Here is a 22465-nt window from a genome sequence, read left to right on the forward strand (position 1 = left end):
CCCCGTGTCGTCTAAACACCCGCTTCATGGCACAAGGTTTTCTATTTCAGAGGCAGGTAAGAGGCAGTTTGATTTTCTTTTTAATGGCACACAGAGAATTTGCAAACTGCCTTGAGTTCCCCGGAGAGGAGAGGTGTAGGGCTATTACGGGAATTGTTTGTTCTTACAGTAAAAAGTAGTGAATTATCAACAACCTGCTTAAAACAGGGGGATCATCTGCCGCTGATTTAAGATGACCTAGAAGCCGCCTGCAGATGGAGCCTCACTTTCTGCAAGATTATGCCGAAAAAATGGGTGGAGAGCTGGAAATGGGAGCGCCCAAAATCCAATACAGGAAAACCACAACCGGCCTGAAAAGCCTCCGGGTTTCCTCCGCCGCTCGCGTGCGGTTCTGCTCTCTCACAGCTCCTTTCTGCAATGCAACCTGTGGTCAAAGAGCCGGTCTTGGGAAGCAAAGAGCTTCCCACCGGCCCCAGCGAAGGCAGGGAGAGTCGCGGGCTGAGCCCAACTCATCCCCATACAAAGCGGGGTGGGAGAGGACCTGGCCCCTCCAAAACCTGGCAATCCTGCGGCTCATTCTGCAAGTGTGACGAGCTGGAATTACAGGTCTCAGTTTTTCAGGTCCCACCTCCTCGGCTATCTTCAGCTGCAGCCCCCGGAGAAGTGCCATTTTGCAGGGAGGACAGCAGGGGACACCACATCTGCTCCTGCTGTGTGCGCACAGACTATTTGTAGGGGAAAAAAACCCCATCAGTGCCACCTACCATAAGCATCACCCAGGGCACTTTCCCATCCCTGGCAGGGTATTGCAGCCTGCAAATAAATACCAGCCACATCCTTGAAACACTCCACAGACCCCTTTGGGTTGCTGAGTGCAATGTCTTGCCCATCTCCAGACCCAAGGGAAGACAAAAAATTGCTCGCTATGCAGGGCAGCAGCAGGAAAATAGGGCTGGGAGCAAACAGGGGGGCTTGTTGGGAAACAGCGTTGCAAGGAGAGATGGGGAGAACCGAGGGTAAATGGGGGCTGGATGCCAAAAACCTGACTGCAGCAGGGAGAAGTTAAACCTGAGAAGAAACAAAAGGAGGAGATGAGAGCATGGAAAAGCAGCACCAGAGAGCCTGGGCAGGAGCAGATGCTGAGGGGGGAAATGGGTTGAGAACAAGTGCTCTTGGGGCAGGAGGCTCCTCTAAGCATCCCACCAGGGGATGCAGAATTCTTGCAGCAAAGCTAAAATACCCCCCACCGCTCCGGGGCTGGCTGCTTCACAAACATCCACTTCTGCAAACAGCACAGAAAAGAGGCCAGAAGCTTTAAAAAAAAAAAAATCCAAGTCAGCCCTCTGCTGGCAGCAGGTTCGGCTGGAGCCCCAGGGCTCCCCGGGGAAGGGGCTCAGCCCCCCAAACTGCTCATCCATGCTGCTCTGACCTCCAGGAGCGCCCCAAACCCCACGTTTCACCGGGGAGACACATTCAGACAGCGAGGAACAGAGCACCGAGGCCAAAGGCATCTCTCGGGGGGATTGTCTGGCCTTCTTTAAACTGCCTTGCTCGCTCCAGCGCAGGTTAATCATCGTTTGCAGTCCAATTACGAAAAGCACGGGGAAACGTGCCCTCTGCTACCCAGTTACACGGGGTGATGACAAGCGTGTCCCAGCAGGTCTCTGGCACAGGCGACATCCCCAAGTCTGGCGGGCAGGCAGACAAGCGACCAACGCCTCTCTGAGCACCTCAAATCGGAGCCCATTTCCCCACCACCACGTTACGCACCGAACATTTCCTCTCCACAGACCCCACGCCGGCCACGGAAAGCCTGTCTGACCCCCCCCCCCACCATGCAAGCTCCTCATCCCTGCGGCAGCTCGGCTGCTAACGGAGAGCGTGACACGCTTGGCTTGCTTATGCCAAGCCTTACGCCTGGCTTTGGGAAGAGCAGCTGCTCTCTGCTGCAGCCCCGTGACTCCCGGTCGGAGCCGGGGAGCAGCACACGCTGCTCGCTGTTGCGGAGAAAGCAGCAGAGCAACTCCTCCAGACTCACGTCCCACCCTCCCCGCGCTTCTTCCTCCAGTCCCGGGGTTGCTTGCCCAGCTGGATTAACTGGCTCAGCTCCAAGCCGGGCTGCCTGAAGCACGCACGGCGCAACCCAAAGCCCCAGACGCGAGCTGACTCCCCATCGTCCTCCGAAAAAAGAAGCTGGGCTGCTCTTTGCTCATCTGGTCACGCTGCTGCGATGACTATAGAGAGCTGCTATCCGACACGGGTAATGCACCATGTACACCTGTAACTCATTCAGGGAATCAAAAGGGACGCTCTGCTGTATTGTGCAGCACAGAAGTAGCCCATCTGCATATAAGCCGCCTGCCTTTCTCCCACAGCAAACAGCGTAAGGTAAAGCATCCATCAGAATTCATAAGATGCACCCCTGGAGTAAACGATTGATTTGATATTAACGGATTCGTGCAGAGACTATAAAGCGATCAAGGCGTAACACTGACACCTCGGAGGCATCGCAGCCCTGGAAACCCGCCGGCAGCGCAGGCTGGCACGGGCGCAGGCAGCGCGGACCCCCCTTCCCCTCCCACGCAGACACAACTTCGGGAGCGCCAGGCAGCGCGAACTCACTGTCTGTCACCTGAGCCCCTTTGTCAGCTCGTCTGGCACCCGCAGCCCCCCGCTCAGCCCGCTCCCCGCCACGCAAGCCCCCCAAAACCGTGTCCCCTGCCACGACGGGGACGAGCCCCTGGGACGCACGCAAAGTCTCCAGCCGGTGCCGGCATCCTCCGGCAGCCCCGCTCGGCGCACGGCACCCCTCGGATAACACAGCCACGACCCCCTCCATCCCCCCAAAAGGCAGAAATCCGGCTGCTCCTACCTGAGCGTGGCACTCTCCCCTTGCCGCACTGTCACGTTGTCCATAGCTTTGGGGAAGGTGGCATCTCCGCTGCGCACGGGCACTCCTGCGGGCACAAGGAAGAGCAGCCTGAGACAGAGGACGACCAGGCACCTCCAGGGCAGGGCTAAGCACCCACCGACCCCCATCCTGGGCAGCAGGGACTTTTCCGACAGGCAAAAAACACACCCGAAAAGGGGGAAGGGGGGGGGAAAGGAGGGAGGGGGTGCGTGTGTGTGGGGACGGGGGGGAGCAAAACCACCGGGGCGAGCGATGCGGAGCTCCACGGAGATCAGGAGAGCCCCCGGCAAGGCAGGCTGCGAGCTCTGAGCCTGCCGAGCGGCATCCGAGGGAGTCCCCAGGATCCTCGGGTGAGGGAGGAGGACGGGAGGAGGAGGAAGAGGAGGAGAGAAGGTGCGGAGCAAGAGATGAAGGTCACAGATGTGCGTGTGTCTGCTCGAGACGCTACTTTAAGATTCAGTTGGGCACGCGCTGCGGAGGATCTGGCATCAAAAGTTTATAACCCAAGGAGGAAGCGTAAGTGTTGCTGGCAGGGAAGGGAGGGCGGCCATAAAAAACAGGCCGGGGGAGCAAAATGCGCTCCGAGTTGGGGTGATTGCCGCCTGTCGCTCTTTTGTTCAGGTAACACACGGAAAAGGAAAATAAAAAACAAAAATGCTGCCCCAAAACGCCGAGTCTGCTGCAAGAACGAAACTTCCCCGCGGAGCTGCAGGCGCCGTCCCCACCGCCCGGACTCCTCGGCTCCTCTAAGGGGGTCTCCGAACCCACCGCCCCCCGCGCTGCCCGTTCAGCCGCAAAGCGGGGAGCAGGGGGAGCGGGGGAGCATCCCAGCCCCGCCGGCCGGGGTTGTCATGGCAGCGGCTCCATCCCTGGCCGGCACTCGGGCTCCCGCACGCCCCGAGCCCCGCACACCCGCGGAGGGGCGCGGAGCGATGCGCAGCTGCCCACGCCAGCCTTAACCCCTGCCGCGCCGCGCCGCCGCCTGCGGAGGGAGCCGGGCTCACACGAACCCCCCCACACACACTTTAACCATTTCGACCCCGGCTGCGGAAGGGACTTTTCTGGCAGCACATCCCCCGAGGTGCTGCAGGGTGCTGGCTCCATCACCCTCCTTCGCTGCATCGTTCTCTGCATCTTTCTCTGCATCTTCCTTTGCATCTTTCTCTGCATCCACCTGTTGATGAGTCTCCCACCCCCGCTGGGACCACTTTGTCCCCTGTGCCTGCGAGAAACGGTGTCCTGCCACTACGCTTTTTCCCTGCAAGGCTATAAGGGAGCTCCATAGGATCTCCCTGCCCCATCCTTGCTCCCTGACACAGAGACCGTGGCGCTAGGAAGCCCAAGGGCTTCCCACCCCACTGGTCACAACCATTGGAGACACCTAGAGATCACCATTCACCTCCCCAAAGGGCAGCAAGACCTCGGTGACGCATCTGTCTCTGTGCTTACAAAGGAAAACCAACCTCACGCTGCCATCTGCCCGCAACGTGCTGTGCGGTTCCTCCTGCCCAAGCCAGAGCAGGCTGGACCTCAGCTGGATGCCTTCCTCCAGAGCCCATCAGCCTTTTCCACCGAATATATCGTGGGGAACATGCCCCCTTGCAGGGGCTAGAGGAGAAGCACAACAACCAGCGACGGAGTTTTAGCTATTTTGGGACTCTGACCTCATTCAGAGACCCAAACACGGCTGCTAAAACTGATAAGGAGATTTTGCGAGGGTTTTTCAGTGATCCCGAGCCCAATTAACAGCATAGCGGGTCCGCTGGATGCAGCAGTGGGATGCAGCAGCCCTAAATACCCCGCTAGCCACGGGCTAGCACTGCAAAGATGCGTGCTGGCTCCCGGCACCAGCGATGGCTGCGGGCACCAGAGGGATGCTCACTGCAGCTTGGATAAATAGGACAACTCCAGAGCTGAGAGAAGCACCGAGAAAAGCAGGGCTGAGTTCTCCACCAGAGAAGCTCTTTCAGCTGCTGAAAAGTTGGCTTAACCCTCAACATGCACGTCGGCTGTTTCAGTGCCAGAGCTGGTGTGATTCAGGAGATTTAAAGGGGGGAAAAAAAAAGCCTGTCTGCCTCAGAAAGAGCCTCTGAGGAGGCTGCAGAGACATGGCTACATGAACAGATGCAAAGGCAGGGCATAAATGGATAGACAGATAGCTAAACTGGCTGCTACGGACAGCTGGGCACAGGTGAGCATATATGGGGCATCGGGGAGGGGAAAGAGGGGGCTGGAAAGGGATTTTTATACACATTTACATAACAGAATCCTGCCTAACTGGGTACAGACCCAACAGCCTAGATGAGCTACGCAGGAGACTGCAGCCAATGCATCTCAACCATGCTCAGCTGAGAGGCCACTTTGGGCATCCGACAGCAGGTACAGGCAGCCAGAGCAGCCTCTCCTGCCCCCATCTTCGGGACCACCCCATGACAAACACCTCCCAGTCCCACCGCTCCGGTCAGTGCCACCTCCCACGTGCGCACGCTGGCATCAAATGAAGGGAGCACGGTGAGACACGGGGGAGAAAAGGGCAAGGGAAAAAGAACTGGATATCCAGGAGGCTACAAAACCTGGATGCAAACACAAAATCAAGCAGAGCCACTTTTTTTACTTAGTTTGCAGACCTGGGGTTGTACGGGGGACTCATGCGGGTGGCTTCAGCTCAGGCCCACGTCTAAAAATATCGCCTAGTTGAGACGGACTCGGAGGCTGGCACAGGCCCTGGGGGCATCAGGCATATGGCAGTGGCAGATCCTGCTCCTCACGGTGACGTTAACAAGCCCTGACCTTCTCTCATCATCCCAAAGGCTCAGCAAGAAACCAAGACTGCAAGGACGAGTCCCTGCACCTCCCCGTCTCTCGCCTCCCAGCCGATTGTCAATCTCGGCTTTTATTAGTGGTGCAGTTTGGCCTCCATCTCCCTCGGAGATTTCTCCTCCGTTGCTCTAATCAGGAGCTTGCAAAATGTCAAGAGTACAGGCCTGGAAGTAATTAGTGAGGGACCGGGGGCCCTGGAGCAGCACAGCAGCAGCGCCGTGCTGGGGAGCAGCCGCCGCGACCCACGGACGGCCACCCTGGATTTTATTCTTTGGCCTCACTGGATTATTTTCCCCTTTTTCAAACAGCTCAGGGCGTGCTGAGCTGCCCTCTGTGCAGCACGGAGCAGGTGCAGCTCCCTCGAGATGAGCTGCCACGAGGGATGGGGAGAGTCCAATGCAAGTGCCACCTCATGAGCACCCTTTGGGACTCTGCCTCTTCCAAAAGAGCTCCAAAGAGTATTTATAACTCATTTTAAACGAGACACAGATGTTCGCAGCCCATGGCCTTCCCACGAGCATCCTGCCTGGGTAGGGGAATGCTATGAAGCACGGACACAACAAACCACCATGTCCTTGTCACAGTCCTCAGCAGGCAAAGAAAACTAAATCTTATGCAAAGATCATAGGAAATAGCTTTTTTTTTTTTTCCTCTTCCTTCTTTCTCCCAGATGAACTTTTTTGTCTCTAAGACATTCAGCCTCGCTCACAACTGAAGGGGTTAATTCTTTACCCAGGAAAGGAAAAACCCAGCAGAGCTGTAGGGGAGAGAAATCCTTGGAGGACCTGGGCTTGTTTAATCAAAGAGCTACTCCTCGCTCCCGGGGATTCACCCTCCAGCGCTGGTGGAAGTGGAAGTTCTCCAGATCTCCCTCTGGAAGCCCCAGACAAGCTTTTTCAAAGCCGCCGGCTCCTCTGCGGTCCCCGGCTTGCAGACAGCTGCTCGGCACTTCCCGAAAACGGGGCTCTTTCAAGGCGCCTCCCTCCTGGGGCACGTGAAACTTCTCATCCTGAACATCTTGGCCACACGATCTGGCCAAGATGTACGTGACACCTCCGTGGCAAATATAGAGAGCCGCGTCTTGTTGCTATCCTGCTACGTGCAGATGGTGTCTGGGCTCGGGGCTATAAGATTTTTAACTAATATCTTTCTGCACTATTATCCCCTCCTCCCCTTTTCTCCCACCTCCTCTTTCTCTCCCTCCTCCTCTCCATCTGTCCCTACCCCCTCTTTTCTCCACCTTTTCTCTTGCACACTTGCAGCTGCTAATTTTTACCCGGCATATTTGGCAACCCATCCCGACACCTCTTCCCCCACACCCCCGCCGCCCTGCTTCTTGCTTTTCCCATTTGCTGCCGAATATTCTTATTTCTTCACCCAAAAGTGAGCACCGAGAGCACTGTGGAGCACGCACACCCCATGCAAAGTAGGAGAATCACATCTCAGTCTCGGGATACAGCTGAGCATCCCCCAGGGCACGGGAGGTGGGTCACAGCAAAGCATCACCCCCTTTCCAGGATTAAAACCTTAAGAAAACTGTTCCCAGATGCACTGAGTGCTGCCCATCCGATGGCACACACGCGGCTCTCCCCCTCTGTCACCCCTGCCTCTCTCCGGCAGAAATTTATTTATCCCACTTAATTTTTCCAGTTGTTTTATCTTGTTTTATCTTCACACTAAATCAGGCTCCCTGCACAAATCGAACTTTTATTTTCCGTGCTGTTACATTTAATGCATTTTATCGCATGAATTTAGCAAAAAAAAAAAAAAACAAAACCAAAAAACACCTGCTGAGGTATTTGTGAAAAAAACGCAGCCTATTCTTCAAATTGATCGTCGTGCTTGAGCTCGTCTGGGCAGAAAAGGCAAACTCGAGACTCGTGCTCCTTTCTAACACCAGGATTGGTTTAGCAGGCAATGGCCAGGTAGCCCTTCCAACACCATCCTCGTGCCCTAAACCCTCCCCATTTCCATCAAATCCTCGCAAGAACACGCAAACCCAGGTCACGCAGGTTGTGGTTCAGAAGGACCCGCAGCACCCGCTCGGCTGCACCACGATGGCTCTGGATTTTATCAGGATTATTTTACACTTAAAGCTCAGCGCGCAGCTCAAATCCCCGGCTGAACTGGAGACATATGGCGCGCTGAAACCGCGCGTCAACCTGACAACTGAAACTCAAAAAGGAGGCAGCTCTGAAAACACCCACCTTGCAGAGTTAAAAGCAGCCTCCCCCATCACACTAAATATTAAAAAACAAAAAAAAAACATGCAACGAAAAGAACAACTCTGTAAACACCCTGCTCGAGCAAATCCCAAAGGGGCCAGAACGCCCGAGTACGGCAGAACCACGTGCAGCCATCACAACATCGCCCAAAATCTCAAAACCTGAGGATTTCATTTTCCAGCAGTGTTTCTGACAATGATTTGGGGGGTGGGGGTGGGGTTATTATTTTTTTTTCTAAAGGAAGCAAAATGTTAAGATTTTCTTTGCGATGCCAAGATTTTTTCGTTGCCATTCCTGTTGGTATTTAGTGCCTTTGGGCAAGTTTTCAACTCCCATGCAGTCCTTCCCTTACAACCTGACTCTCGAGGGAAGGGGCAGGGGGCCGATTACAGACCTGCGACATTTTGCTTTGCTGCCAAAACATTTCCATATGAAAACACGCCAAAGTTCAAGCCTGCTTCACGAAGGACATCGCCTCGCGCAAAACAAAATTGCCAAAGACCACAACCAAAACCCAACCGCGCCATCCCTGCCAGCATCCCTCAAAGAGATGCTTCTAGAGGCCCCTTCCCAAAGTGCCTTTGCAAAATCATCTGCCAGCCTTGAGAAAGCCAAGGGCCATCCATGCCCTGTGGTCCCCACCACGCACAAGCATCTCAGGTTCACCCCAAACCCTACGGATGAGCCCGACTCAGCGCCGGGAGGTGGAGGTTTGAGTTTGGCAACAAATGTTCAGGTGTCACAAGCTGAACCTGAACCACAGATGAAGAGATGGAGCAACTGGCCACCCCTGGGTCCGTGGACAGGTCTGAAGGCATCTCTGAGATGGAGGAATTGAAGGAAGATGTGCAGATGCGAATATACTCTCACAGCATAAGTACCAGGCCGAGCTTGAGATGATTTTGCCATGATTAGCACCATATTCATGTACCACCTAATGACTTCTCACTGGTGTGGAGGCACAATCACATTCTCCAATTAGTCCAGGAGCAAGAGAAACACCAGAAAAGAAGATCTGGACCACAAATGGCTCCGCATTGCTGAGACTGAGCACACAATGTGATTTTGGGTCTTACCAGCCATTACAGACTAGAAATGGAAGACGGGACCTGGGATTTACTCCTGAATCTACCACGGTCTCACCCTACCACGACCTCTCGGAGCTGCCGAGCGGACCAGGAATATTCTTTCCCTCTCCTGGGAGCATTACAAGGGTCATTTCATAGGTGCTCGCAAAGTGTTTTGCGAGCTCTCAGCTGAAAGAATAAAAGAGAAAATAAGTAGATAGCACATAGCCTTGTTTATCCTCTTTCTAAATACGAAGCCATCGCACGAGCCTCTGGGTTTATTCACAAATTACAGAGATGTAGAATCAGAGCGCAGTTGTGCCACCCGCGCTGGATGCTGGAAGAGGGAAACTCCACGTCTGGGCTGTCCTGGGAGGACATAAGAGGGGAGCAGAGCAGGGGCTCTGCAGAATTGGGGAAGAAAACACCCCCAATTCCCCCTCCTTTCCCCGGTGTGAGTCCTGTTAAGCAGGGAAAAGGCCAAACACTTATTCCCTGTCTGAACTCCGCGGGCTTTGTGGGCTGCAAATCCCACGAGAAATAAAAATTCTCAGCGTTTTCAGTCTTTCCCCTCTGTGGCCAGTGCAGATGATGTTTTTTTGGTTTTCATCTTTGAAATTCTCGCTTCTAAGGGCTGAAGCGAGGGGAAAAAAAAACATTAGGCGAAGGAAGGATCTCGGTTCCTGCAAGCTTGGGAGAACTTCCCTGGGAGTTTGATTTGAGCTGTGGGCAAACGCCAGAGCAGATTCCCCACTTTCTGAACCACCGTGTCTCCGTGTGCATCTCGCTGCTGATTTATTCCCAGCGGTATCAGGCACAAGGAAATAAATATGCAAGTTGCAAAGCCGGGGTGCGGATGTGAACATCTCCATCTTCCTGGGTCAGTTTTAATTCATCTTTTAAGAGTCAGCGTGGCCTGAGCCATTCGCTTCTGACTCCAACCCAATTCTCTTCAAAGTCTGGGTCTGTCTGGATTCTGGGATTAAAAACCTCGGTTTGCAGCAAACCAAACTAAGCGTGCTCTATGAGCAAGAATAACCTTGGGGGAGGGTTTGACTGCAGTTTCAAAGGCTGAGCGAGGTTTCTGTGCACAGCTCTGACTCAGTTCTGCTCGCTGTCAGCAACCCCTGCTATCTCCAGCCTGCTGACAACCCGACAATCTCCCATACCGCAGGAAGGAAAAACAAGCTGCAAAGCCTGTTATCCCATTTTGCAGCGAGAATAACAAGGTAGGAGAGGACAAAGGAACACAAATACCTTCGGAGAAGTAAGAGACCTGCCCAAAGGCGACCCTGCAAGCCCAGGGTCCCTCCAAAGTGCACCATTCCCATGGACACATGGCCTTGGAGCATCCTAGGTTGCCTCAGGAGTTGGCTTTTCCACCAACAAACAGCCCTGATGTTCCTTCTACCATATTCAGGGCAAAGCCCCTTTCACCCCATCATTTCAAACAAGGACACGTGGCTGCAAAACCGCGACCGTTAACAAAACAGCGGGTGCCAGCTCCAAAATGGCACGGCTAAGATTGACGTGGTGGGTACAGGACACCAAGGTGACCCTGCCTAGGGCTGTTCGTCCCCAGGTAAGAGCATCCGAGGGCACAAAGAGCCAGAAATCTCCATCCCTCCCTGCCCAGCCTGCATCTCCTCCCGTACGTTGCTATTAAAACCAGCATTTGTCATGCTAAGCAGCTGTTGCAACATAAAGCAAAACTGTCAAGAAAAATATGAGCATTGCAGATGGGCGGCATTTTCTTCCTAACTGCTTTATTTTTATTTATTTGTAGCTTTTTTTTTTTTTTTCTTTTCCCTTTTTTTCCTCATCTCCTTCACCCTTTAAACCCACCCCTGCTCTCACGGCTGGCTCTGCAAGTCACCATCCTGATAAGCAGCCGCTTGCTCACTTCTTCTGGTCCTCGCAGCCTCTCCTATTCATTGTTGTTTTCTCTGTCGCTACAAATTGGCACTTCTAAAGAGATTTCCAGGCCAAGTATTAACCCCCTCCGGAGCCCAGCCACATAAACACACACGTTATTTGTCAAACGAGAGAGGAGAGCGGTCAAACTGTAGGGAAATTTAAGTGACTTGTCTGGAACAGCACCGAGGAGTGCTAAGTGCCACAGGACCTTCTCTCAGCCTTCCAGCCCCGTTCGCAGCCAAAACCCCCCAAAATTCTCCTTTCGCCCGATAAATCAGCAAGCGCAGGTTCCCTATCAGAGCTGGAAATAGGACCCGGGAGCCCTGACATCACACGGACCATATTTAAGAGCAAAACAAGGTTTCCTCTCGTTGCGAATTCCACTCCAAACCCCTTTTAGAAAAAGGTTTATAGAGGTTTTATTTATTGTCAGCTCCCGGATGATAAAATGAGGCCGCTACCAGTCCTATTTATTTCCCACCCTCGCAGGAATCGGAGGGGCTGAGATGTGAAACAAATGAAGGGCTCCAGCACTGACCCTGGGCTTCATGCTGGTTTGCAGACCGCTGGGTGATTATTTTGTAATAGCTTATAGCATCTGTGATTTAATGCAGCTGTTAGAAATTAGCCAGGACTCCATCGAAAGCGTCCCAGTCACTCACGATAACAGGCTAATAAATCATTCCCCCGGTGCTCCCTGGCATTTATGGTTCTATTTTAGAGATGCAAAGCATAGATCCGGCTGCTCTCCTGGATTTATTTTTATTTATACTTTTAATAATGCAATTAAATAAATAAATTTAGGGATGTTGTGACTCTGTTGCCAAAAACAGCACTGACGAGAACTTCCCCTGCGTGACTTCCCTTCGTTATTTTCTCCCCACTAGCCAATTAAAGGGAAAACAAATGGCTCTGAGGCTCCTCCGAGATATTGTTTCCAACGCATGGGGTGAAAATTTCACACCGCTGAAGTCCAGGGAAGGCAGGAAGGGAATATATAGCAATGTCTGGGTGGTTTTCCCTGTCAACCTGTATTTCCACCCACCCCACCACAATCCTAAATATCTCGATACTACATTTCATGAAGGCGCGTGTGAATGCGCTTTTGTGAAGTTCCCGTTCTCTTTTAAAAACCTCCTTAAATGAGTCTTATCCTGTAACCTCTCGCATGGCCGGTCTGGGTTCTTATAGGGAACCTGACAAACACAGACCATCCTTGGACATTTCAAGGTCAGGTTCACCTTTGGTGGGGTCGTCATCACTTGAAGACCTGACCCATCCTGGAACCCACCTGCACCCTGGACCAAGGTGGGGAGAAAACACCCCGGTGTCTCACCTCAAATGCACCAACCTCTTCACTCCCCTGCATTGCAGCCCACCGAAATATACTACAAAATATGACTGTTGCTTTTCCTTCATCTAAGAACATTTTCGGCTAATAAGGAGGAGGAACCAATTTATTTCTCAGCCATGCACTGAACACTGGTGTTAAGAGTTTAGACTCAGCCAACACCCAATAAAGCCTGTACAGGCTTCCCTGGGGCTGAACCAGGTCTCTGCCGGGTCCATTTAAAACGCTCTAAGCATTTTCATCATATCCTTCTAAGCAGAGTTACAGTCAGAAAAATTACTCTGCATACATGATCCCAGAGGTTTCATATTTCTTCCCTTGTGGTGACACTTCCCCGACCAGACCTGCTTAATTTACAAGTTGGGAGATAGGGTTGCTTTCCCTCCCAACTCCCTTAAAAGTGCCAGCCCTGCAAATTCCTCTGGAATGGAAATATTCCCATCCCCGGCTCTACCACCTCAGCGCGGGATGGGGAAAACCCATCGGGCTCCCGATGCAGCGACACAGATGCGGGGAGAACATGAGGATCCCCAGCGATAAGATGGAGATCACACACAAAGCATCAGCAGAAAGCCACCATGGCTAGCTGTGAGGTCTTCTTTTAATTATAGACACTGATTTTTTTTTTTTTTTTTTTTTGCAATTACCGCTTAATATAATGGAATCTATCATTAAAGCAACGAGTTCAACCGCTCTGATCTTTTCCCATTTAAATACAGGCGGATGGAGGAGGCTCTGGGAATTGGTACCACCCACCAGACCGGCATCACTAATGCAATAAGGTCGGCCAGGAGAATGTTCGTATCTCCCCATGGAGCCAAAGCCAAGAGAGCTGCTCCCTGCTGCCCTGAGCAGGGAGATTCCACGTGTGATATCCTCAAAGAACCAAGTCTGGCCAGGTATTGCCATAGACACATCCAAGATCCAAACCAAAAGTCCCATCACCCTCTACAGGAGCCGTTGGTACCAATTATTCCTCTCCTTACCCCAAATCCTTCTCTTAGCATGCAAGAAACTGACAAAAAAAGCGCCTTGATGTCAAAAGAAAGCAGAGGGCTTCAGTAAGCACTTTTGGCAGTATTTTAATAATAAAAATTCTAATTAAATTTTTATAGGTTTAAAGACGTTTGTCGTGTATTTTCATTAATAACATTCTGCGCTGCCTTTAATGCGATAACCTCCTCACCCTCTGCAAATAACCTCCTCCGAAGGCTCCAGCATATCTATCAGACCAGAGACACACAGAGCTGCACATGGGTGCCCGTGGTCCACGGTCGACACGAGAGCGAATGGGAAACGCAACCGAGAGGACAACCTGGAAACGGACCTTCATGGCACACCCAGGAAGCCATGTTACACCAAGCCCCTGGCAAGCAGGGATGCGGGAATATTTTCCTTGCTAGGACAACTACAAACAAAGCAAGCGAAGAAGGAGGACGACAACAGGCAGCAGAAAACATCCTGTTTTCAAGACTGAAGACACACTAAAGACACGCCACTCAACTTTCCAATGCCTTACGGACCTTCCCTAATGGGAAAAAGTGGGAAACAAGAAATCACCCCTGAATATGCCTCAATCCACTCTAATTTTTCTGATACCATCTTTAGAGAGGGCAAAAACCCCTTCTCTGAGGACTAATTCAAGCTACTGGTTGATGACTGCCTGAAGCAGACTGGTATTTAGTAGCTGGGCACGGCGCTTCTGCAGTTCTGTATTTATTTTATTAATATTATTATTATTTTTAACCATGGAATCATTTTATTAATATTAATAAACCCACAGAAAGTGCTAATTTCCTCCATCATTCTCCTAATTACCTCTATTGAATTGTGAGAATCATCTGCATGAATAATGACTCCCCATGCATGTTCTGCCTCTGTTCAGCAAAATAATCGTCAAAAGCTGGATGCTGCACCCGCAGATGGGAGGGAAGGATCTTCTGAACCATCACCAGATGCCTCCTACATCGGCAGCAGTAACTAATGGACCTTCCCCCAGCCCCGAAAGCCTGGCAGGGGTCACCGGATTTATTCTGCATTAATACAAGAGGTGGAATGGGTCTGCTAAGGGGAAGGCAACTCCCCTGCACAAAGCCTCTCTCTGCTCCTCCAGAGCTCCAAGGCACTCACAAACACTTTCCAAATGAAGACTGCACGGACAGATCACTGCGGGGTGTCCAGACCTCCTCGGCAGTTTGGCCAAGAATCTCACCCTGGATTTTGGTCCCAAGAGCAAGGAGCTGGCGGCATCACCAAGGGACGTGTCCCTTAGCCACACACCAGCTGGGACCAGAAGGCTATAGATGGGGTGGATGAGATAGTCTTCCCAGAAAAGACCGAGAACACAGGCATCTTTTATTTATCTCTTTTTGTGTTGCTGATCCCAATATGTTTTTCCTTCCTAAGTCATCTCTAAGGTCCTGAAGCCATATGTAGCACGGGAATGCTTCCCAGCTCCACAAACACACCGAGTGTCGGTGTTCAGCACAAAACCGAGGAAGACCCATCAATGTCACCTCCACAGCTCCTTCACACGGGCGTCCCCGCTGTGTTGGAGGAGAAGGGACCTCAGTGTGTCCCTACAGCGTGTGACTCCAGCACGGCCCGGCAGTAACAGCTGCACAACAGCCTGGGGCTTGCTAGGGGACCAGAAGTCTTTAAAAGATGTATGATGTTCTTGGACGGCATCCATTCCCCTGCAGCTACCGCACGCCAACAAGGCTGGCAGGGAGGTGAGGTCTGCCAGCACATGGCAGCTGCATCTCGGCGATGGACCTTTTGCAGGACCTGGCATCCTCTGCCATCGCTGCAGGACATCTATCTAGGGAGAAAACTCAACGCAGCGAGGAGCTCTCCGTACCCATCGCTGCTCTTCTCACGGAAAAGCAGCTCCGACCAGCCGCTCGCCCAAGGGAAAGGGAAAAGATGGGGCGTTTCTGACTCCCTCACCCCATTTCATTTGCTTCGAGCAAGCGGCACCCAGACTCGATGCCCTTTGACCACAACCCCGAGCTGCACGGTGGCCACGGGCTGCCATTCTGCCTCCAAAAAGTCCATTTCTGGCAAGGAGATAGGACACACATGGGTGTTTTCTTCACTGGCAGGGAGAGGGACAGTAGGTTAGCGAGGCTCTCGCTTCACAGGAGAGGCTGCCTGGACCATATTTGTATTCATTTTCATGAACTCCCCATAAAAGTCACTAATAGAACACAATCTGCTAATTAAATTTCACTCAGGAAGGCATTTTCACCTTACATTAGCAGTGTCCTTGCACATTTTTTGCTACTAATGTACTAATAACATCTTATTTATCTTATAAATGAATTCTGTTAGACTTATCATTAAATTTGAGATATCATCGCACCCAAATGAACCCAATGTGAATGGAGGGGTGAATAATTCCAAAGGAATAGAAACCACGTGTCCATTTTCCTTCCTTTTTACTGCTAGGAAGGAAAGGCAGAGGGCAGAAAGCTCAGGGGAGCAATGTCCTGCCTTTATCTGCTGTGCAGGTGCAAGCAGGGACAAGGAGCCCTCAGCAGCCCCCAGACCTCGCTGCCAGGGACCTGCCACCCAAGCAAAGAGCATGCACACCATCTTCTTTATGGGAGGTCTATATCAAGTGGTTTCACACCATAAAGCACGTAGGAGAGGACTGAGAGGCATCTCGCCCTATCCCTGCTCATCCCAAACCCAAAACTCAGGGCTCCCGGTTTCCCAAGGGCTTGTTCCCCTCCCAGAGATGCCCCATCTGCATGCAAACAGGCTGGAGAAGCCAGCTGCTTGCACCTGCTTCCCAACCCGCGGCCTGGATTTAAAATATTTGTCCAAGGGAAGGAGGAGGTGGGGGAGAGGCGTTCTTGATCATGAATCTTGGCAGGATGCAGCTGTTGCCTGTGCTTCCCGGCGACCGGCTACAAGATGGATAGCGGAGAGGAGGCCAAGCCGCAGCGTTTAAATCCAGATCTGCTGGTTTTTTGCAGAGAACCCTCCCCGTGCAGAGCTGCGTTTTCTGACTACACGTCCTCAAACCTTCCTTGTGCCCAGCTCCACAGGAGATGCATCGCCGTCCTCCTGAACATCACGTTAGGGCCCGATGCCAACCAACAACAACTCCGCACGCACCGAGCTGTGCCTGCAAGAAGGGGATACATTTTCCTATGCCGCTTTTCATTCTGCTGAGGCTTTTTGTCCCAAAATCAGGGTTTAGTCTTCATGCAGACTGGATCGAATCCCACCCTGGCTGAGCAGAACAAGAGCAATGACTGTTTCCTCCTTGGTACCTTCGTACATGGCCCTATGGTTCTCTAATAGCCAACTTCGCAAAAGAAAACAACATCCAACCTCCTTCTATTCCGACAGCTGCATTTTTCTCCCCCTTTCTGAAGATCCAGGACTTTCCCACTTGTGATTGGATGAGGCAACATTGACATCCAGTGGCCGATTAGATTAATCGCAGTGGAGCCGGAGGATTTTCTCTGGGGATGGAGCAAGGCTGCAGTCCGAGGAAAAGACGCCGACATCCCACCACTGCAACTCCTGCCAGGGCCACCACCACAAACCAAGGGAACAGGCATTTCAGGGCTGCGATATTCCCTGCGAGCTGCCCTGCTGTATTTTACCCCCAGACACCGGCTCTGAGTCTGTTATAAACCCGACAGCCAAAACCTCCCAGGTCAGGAGCTTCTCTCCTACCTCAAGCTCGACCTGGATCTACCTGCCCATCCATTTGCAGCACACACCTTCTGCCCATGGAATCAAGGAATCCTTACAGTTAGAAAAGAGCTTTAAGATCATCAAGTCCAACCGTTAACCCAGCACCCTCAAGCCCACCTCTAAACCTAAGAACCTCATCTACATGTCTTTTAAACATTGCCCAGTCCCACCAGTTGTCTTTTAGCTGCCCAGCACCGTGGCACCGGGCTGGTTATGGGGGACTTCACTTCTTCTCATCCTCAAAAATGCTTTCCAGATGCGAACTATAGCTGGACATTTGGGAGCTCCAGGGGAATTTCTGTATTTCCCCGCTTACAGACAACAAAACTGAGGCAGCAGGAGAGGAGGAAGACAGCGGTGGAAGGGGGAAGGCTGTAAATTCATGCCACCAAAGCCTGTGTTCAGACCATTTTGCCAACTACAGAACAATTTGCATGCCTACGGGGGCAGTCAGATGTTGTTCCCTCCCCAGACAGCTGTAAAAAACGAGGCTCCCCCTCCCGAAATCTGCACTAAAGGTTCCCCAGTTTCTGCCGGGCTCTAATTTTATTTTAAAAAATACTAAGACAGATTACATGCTATGCAATTAAATATTGATTGGGAATTCTCCCCAAGTATGTTTCCCCTCCATCTCTGCCTCCGCGGGGAGATGTCAAGTTCTGTTTCCTAAGCTGTCCCCATTCAGTGATTACGTTCATTAGGACACCAGCCTTGTGGTTAAAACTACTTTCTTTGCTGCTGTACGTTTAATTAGACAACTCTTTCCCAGAAATTATTTATAGCCAAGCTTGGGAGCTATTGTTAGTCCGAATGTAAATAAGATTCAAAAGGGAAATCCCAGGGCACCCCTGTGGCTGGTGAGCCGCTCACTTCAATCCATTAGCACCGGTCCCAGCGCCCCTGCTTAGCACAGGCTTCCAGGGGCTTTATGGCTGCAACTTGTGCTATTTAGCAAAATAATAAAGCAAGCCAGGCTAGGCATGGGTTTCCAGTTCAACTTTGGACATGCAAAGAGTATTTTCCCTCCTATCCGTGCGGGGAGCTGGGAAACACCCCCAGGGTGCAGAAAGCAAGGGATGCGGCTGGAGGACGGCAAAGGCAGGTTTTGCATTCAGTGGGGAAAAAATCGACTTTTCTAAGAGCGATGTACATCTTTGCAAAGCCACCTGACAAGACCCGAGCAGGGTTACGGGTTGGTTTAAAGGGGCTGGGTCTGGAATCGTGCCTAGGAAGGACACAGACTGAGCCCAGCGGGCTCAAAGCCCTTTGCAACGAGGCTATGACAAGCTACAGCACCATAGGTTCTGGAGAAAAAGCACTCGCATTGGTCTGATCCTCACCAGAACAACCAGACCCGCTCATAAACACAACCACCAGCAACCGGTGAGATGTTCCCCAAAGCCCCAGTCCTCTTCCTGAGCCCCTTTTGCAAGCGGCGTCATCAAAAGACCAAATAAGTCTGTTTTCAACCTGAATTAAGTACCGGACTGGACGGGCATGCTCTTCCCATCACCCTGCGAGAGCTTTACTGGGAGCATTTCCCAACCAACGTGCAGCAACAAGGCGCTCAAGTCTCGCAAACCAACCGCGCATCTTTTGATGGATGTTTCACGGGGTTAATCTTGCATTTTCACACCTTCACCTGTCCTGACATTTGAGGGAGGGGGGAGAAAAATCCGCACTCAAGCGGCGTTATTTAGCAGAACAGCACTCAGCAGCTCGGAAATTGCTGCTCGACACAGGGAGCGGCAGCAAGGCCACGTGCGTGAAGCGGCCGATAATGCAAGAAAAATGGTAAATCTCTCGAATCTACAAACACCGAGGAAGGGCGGGCTGGCGGTCGCGGCACGGCAGCATCCATGGCTCTGCCGGGACCAGGAGGAAAAGCAAAATGAAACGCCAAAAAGCTCCCAAACGCTGCAAAACCGCCGGCACAAGGTGTCCCAGCCCCGGCGGTGACGGTGCCAACAAGCCTGCCATCACCACTGCCAAGCCCGTCACCGTTCTGGAGGGGAACACCGTGGGGAAGTCTATTATTTTAAACATATAATTGATTCTAATTCATCACTTATCGCGCGGTGACAGATTTTTATATAGTTTATTATCTCCGGCGCAGCACGGGGGCCCGGGGGGGTTGGCTCCTATTGTTCGGCGTTTCCTGCTCCTGCCTCATCTCTCGCTGCTCCCGTTATCTGTCTGATTAAGTTAGGGATTCTGGTATCTCAGGGTCCCCAGGTAACTGTCAGCTCTCATATCCTCCCCTGGCAGGATTAAAGCAGCCTTTATGCACCTCTCCTTCCTTGACCCGGCTGTCACGCACCGCTCTCCATGCTTAGGTGACAATTTGGGGACCGCAGGGATGGCCCCGGCTCCCCGATGCTCGGCAGCAACACCAGGCGAGTCCCCGAGGACCGCAAACCCGAATCCTGCCACCTCCATCCCCCTACAACGGCATCCGTCCCCTCCCAGCATCTCCACCGCACGATGGGAATTCGCAAAAGTGGCAAAAATAAGCGAAGGTGCCCAAAAGAGCCCGATTCAGCACAGGGACGCGCAAATGCCTCATCATTTCCCGACCTCATCCGAAAACAATTCAGGCCAGACGCGCAGGGGCTGGGCGCCTCCTCCCCAGCTGAACGGGATCGCAGCTAAAATGGGTCGAGTGGGAGAATTTCCATTTCACAAGGCGCTTTCAACTTCTCTCCACGCTTTGTTTTCGTTCGGTTTCAGAACAAAAAAATCCAAAAGTGCCCGCGCGCTTTTTCTCCTGATGAGCTCAGCAACTCCAAAAATGCCAGAAACTAGAATTTTCTTTTGACACTTTAAAGAGTCACTTTGCAATTTCAGTATTTCATTTGAGCCTTTTAGATTATTTTGAATTATTTCTACAACATTTCACGATGCTAAATGCATCACACAGCACAGCTACAAGGATGTCATTATGTGACATAACATAATGATTGAAACATTTTACAATTTGATCCTATTTTAAAATCATTAAGGGCTGCTGCTTCTTCATTCTGATTGAAACATCTTGGGGGTTTTTTTCCTAGATCAAAGCACGTCTTGTTCAAAATGTAAGGAAACAGTTTGACATTGTTCAAAAATGGCGTCAAAACCAGTTTTTACAACACAAACAGCAGAGACTTTCATCTCGATGTCAAACAGCTTCATTACAACAACAAACATGAGGCACTTCTCTAAAAACTAGGGTGTTGGAGTTGACTTTAAGTAGCAGCTGCCCTTAATTATTTTAAAAACAAAAGGCAACATCGCAGGGATTAATCTGCTTTCGTGCCAGTGACGTGTCATAGAAATGTATACACAATAAAAACAAACCTGCGAAACCAGTCGAATTCAAAGAAAACTTTACAACAGCGGGTCTTCCCCTGGCAAACATATCTGGGAGGCTCAGGAAAGGCTTATTTTTACTGGGGGGGGATGAAAAGCTGACTTCTGGCTTGGACTTCTTGTCCCAGGTGATGCCATCCCCAAAAACAGAGGCGAGGGATGCTCGGTACAGCTAAGGAATGAGTAACATCACCCAGACAGACCTCGACAGGCTTACACTTGATAAGAAATGCAGGAAAAATCTGATTCAGGCCCAGCTTGGCAAGCTGTGGTTAGGACGACTCTGCTTTCTGGACTACGCACCCTACCACTCTCCTGTTTTGAAGGCAAAATGGCCACACGAGGTATTTTCCCTTGTGTGGCTCTGTCGGAGGGGACAGCTGTCCCACCACCGAGGGGACACTTCTTCTGCAGCTTTGGGACCATCGCATCTTTTTTCACCTAGAGCCAAGGGAGCTGAATCGGTTCACCCCTTGAAACCGTAGGAAGTAAACGAATAGCAGCAATAATTACATACGTGACTTAGACAAAACAAAATTATATTTTCCAAACACACGTGCCTGCGCATACGCACGGAGAGGGGATGCTGTGGTTTGCCTGGGCTGCATCAGAGTGTGTTGATTCAGATGGGAGCGGAGAGGACCGATCTGAAACGGAGCTGCCCAACCACATTAATTCCCATTAGCAACACTGTCTTGGGGGGGAAAAGGCCTTTTGCCACCCTTCGGGTGCCCACTGGCACGATGCTGCGGTTTCCCCGAGCCCTGCATCCATCCTGCATCCTTGGAAACCAAACCCCTCCGCTCCTCCAAGTGCAGAAAAGGCCCTTGAGATGCTTTTGGCTACTCCCTGAGCTCCGGATTGCAAAAAAGGGCCTCGTTTTCCCCGCCAGCTATTGCCTTTGCTGCTGACATTTTGCTCGGTGCACGATGAGCTTCCTCCCCCACTTCCCCTAGGAATGACACCGCTGTTATCTCCGCTGCATCTAAAGCACACACAGACTCGGTTTAGGGACAGTTAATTTCCAATTCTTTCCAGATGGGTTGGAATAATATCCCCAGGTGGTAAATACATTATTAAGAAGGCAGTTTGGTGTGAAATTGGCTATTAAAATATAGATAAAGTTTAATATATTGAGCTCCTTGTCAGAAAAATCACTTTAGAGGGAGCTTATTATTTGTTTGATATTAAAAGAGTCACAGCTCCGCTCCAAGTGACAAATGGGGAGGGGGAGGAAATGCCACCAGTAATGAACAAAAGCTTTTTAACATTTAAATTTAGGTTTCCTCTCCACACCCCATGCTGTTCTGGGCATGCCCGTCCAGCGGATCCATCGCGGATCCTCAATGGATCCATCGCGGATCCTCAAACGCCAGCGGCCGAGGATGCTGCATCCCGCTCCCATCCCAAACCCTGGCCACGATGCTGGTGAAGAAATACACTTTTTCTTCCCCTCTGTGGGAATTTCAAAGCAAGCAGCCTCCTCTCCTTACTCTGCATTTCCTTACCTCTGGGGCATTTAGGAGCAGAAATCAGAAAGGAGTAATTTAGAGGGGAAAAACCCCACAAGTTCATCACCTCCCCGGCGGTATGGCAAACCCCAAGGGAGAGGATGGGATGCTCAAGCCTCTGTTCCATCGCTACGGCTCAAAAAAGCCAAAAAAAAAATTGAAGCAAAACCAGACTAAAACTTTGGGATCTGCTTTCCATGCAAGTGGCACGTGCGGAGCAGCAGCTTCCTCGCCTGGGTGGGATCCGCAAAGAATAATTACGCCAAATGTCACCGGTCCGATACGGCGCTAACCAGAAGGGTCCAGTTAGGTCTCCTATTACTAAGACTTCATTAGTTTTACAAAATATACTACAGAACATTTACTGGCGGGCTATGAAGAATCATAAATAATTAAAATTAAATTACACTTGTCAAGGAAATGAACAAAGCGCTTCTCTGCGATGCATTATCCCCCCCACACACACTTATTTATTTCTTTTTTAATTTCTTACTTATGAATTTCGCAGGCTTTTATAGACAGGGGTTAGAACACTATGCTCTTTGGACAAAAAAATACCACCGACCTGATTTTTACCCCACTTAGCCACAAAGCAG

General features: G+C 51.3%; 1 protein-coding gene across 2 annotated transcripts in view; it reads right to left on the reverse strand.

Annotated features, from left to right (window-relative positions):
- Positions 1–22465, reverse strand: part of LOC135998767 (opioid-binding protein/cell adhesion molecule homolog) — a 243354-nt gene that overhangs the window by 74348 nt on the left and 146541 nt on the right. The window contains exon 2 of one of the 2 annotated variants that reach the window (XM_065651984.1): positions 2873–2957. In XM_065651984.1, the coding sequence (XP_065508056.1) occupies positions 2873–2957 (85 nt within the window). Of the gene's footprint in view, positions 1–2872; positions 3040–22465 lie in introns of those variants that run through there. The other variant, XM_065651983.1, reaches the window with a different exon arrangement.

This window comes from Caloenas nicobarica, chromosome 26 (assembly GCF_036013445.1).
Source record: "Caloenas nicobarica isolate bCalNic1 chromosome 26, bCalNic1.hap1, whole genome shotgun sequence".
Classification (NCBI taxonomy): Eukaryota; Metazoa; Chordata; class Aves; order Columbiformes; family Columbidae; genus Caloenas; species Caloenas nicobarica.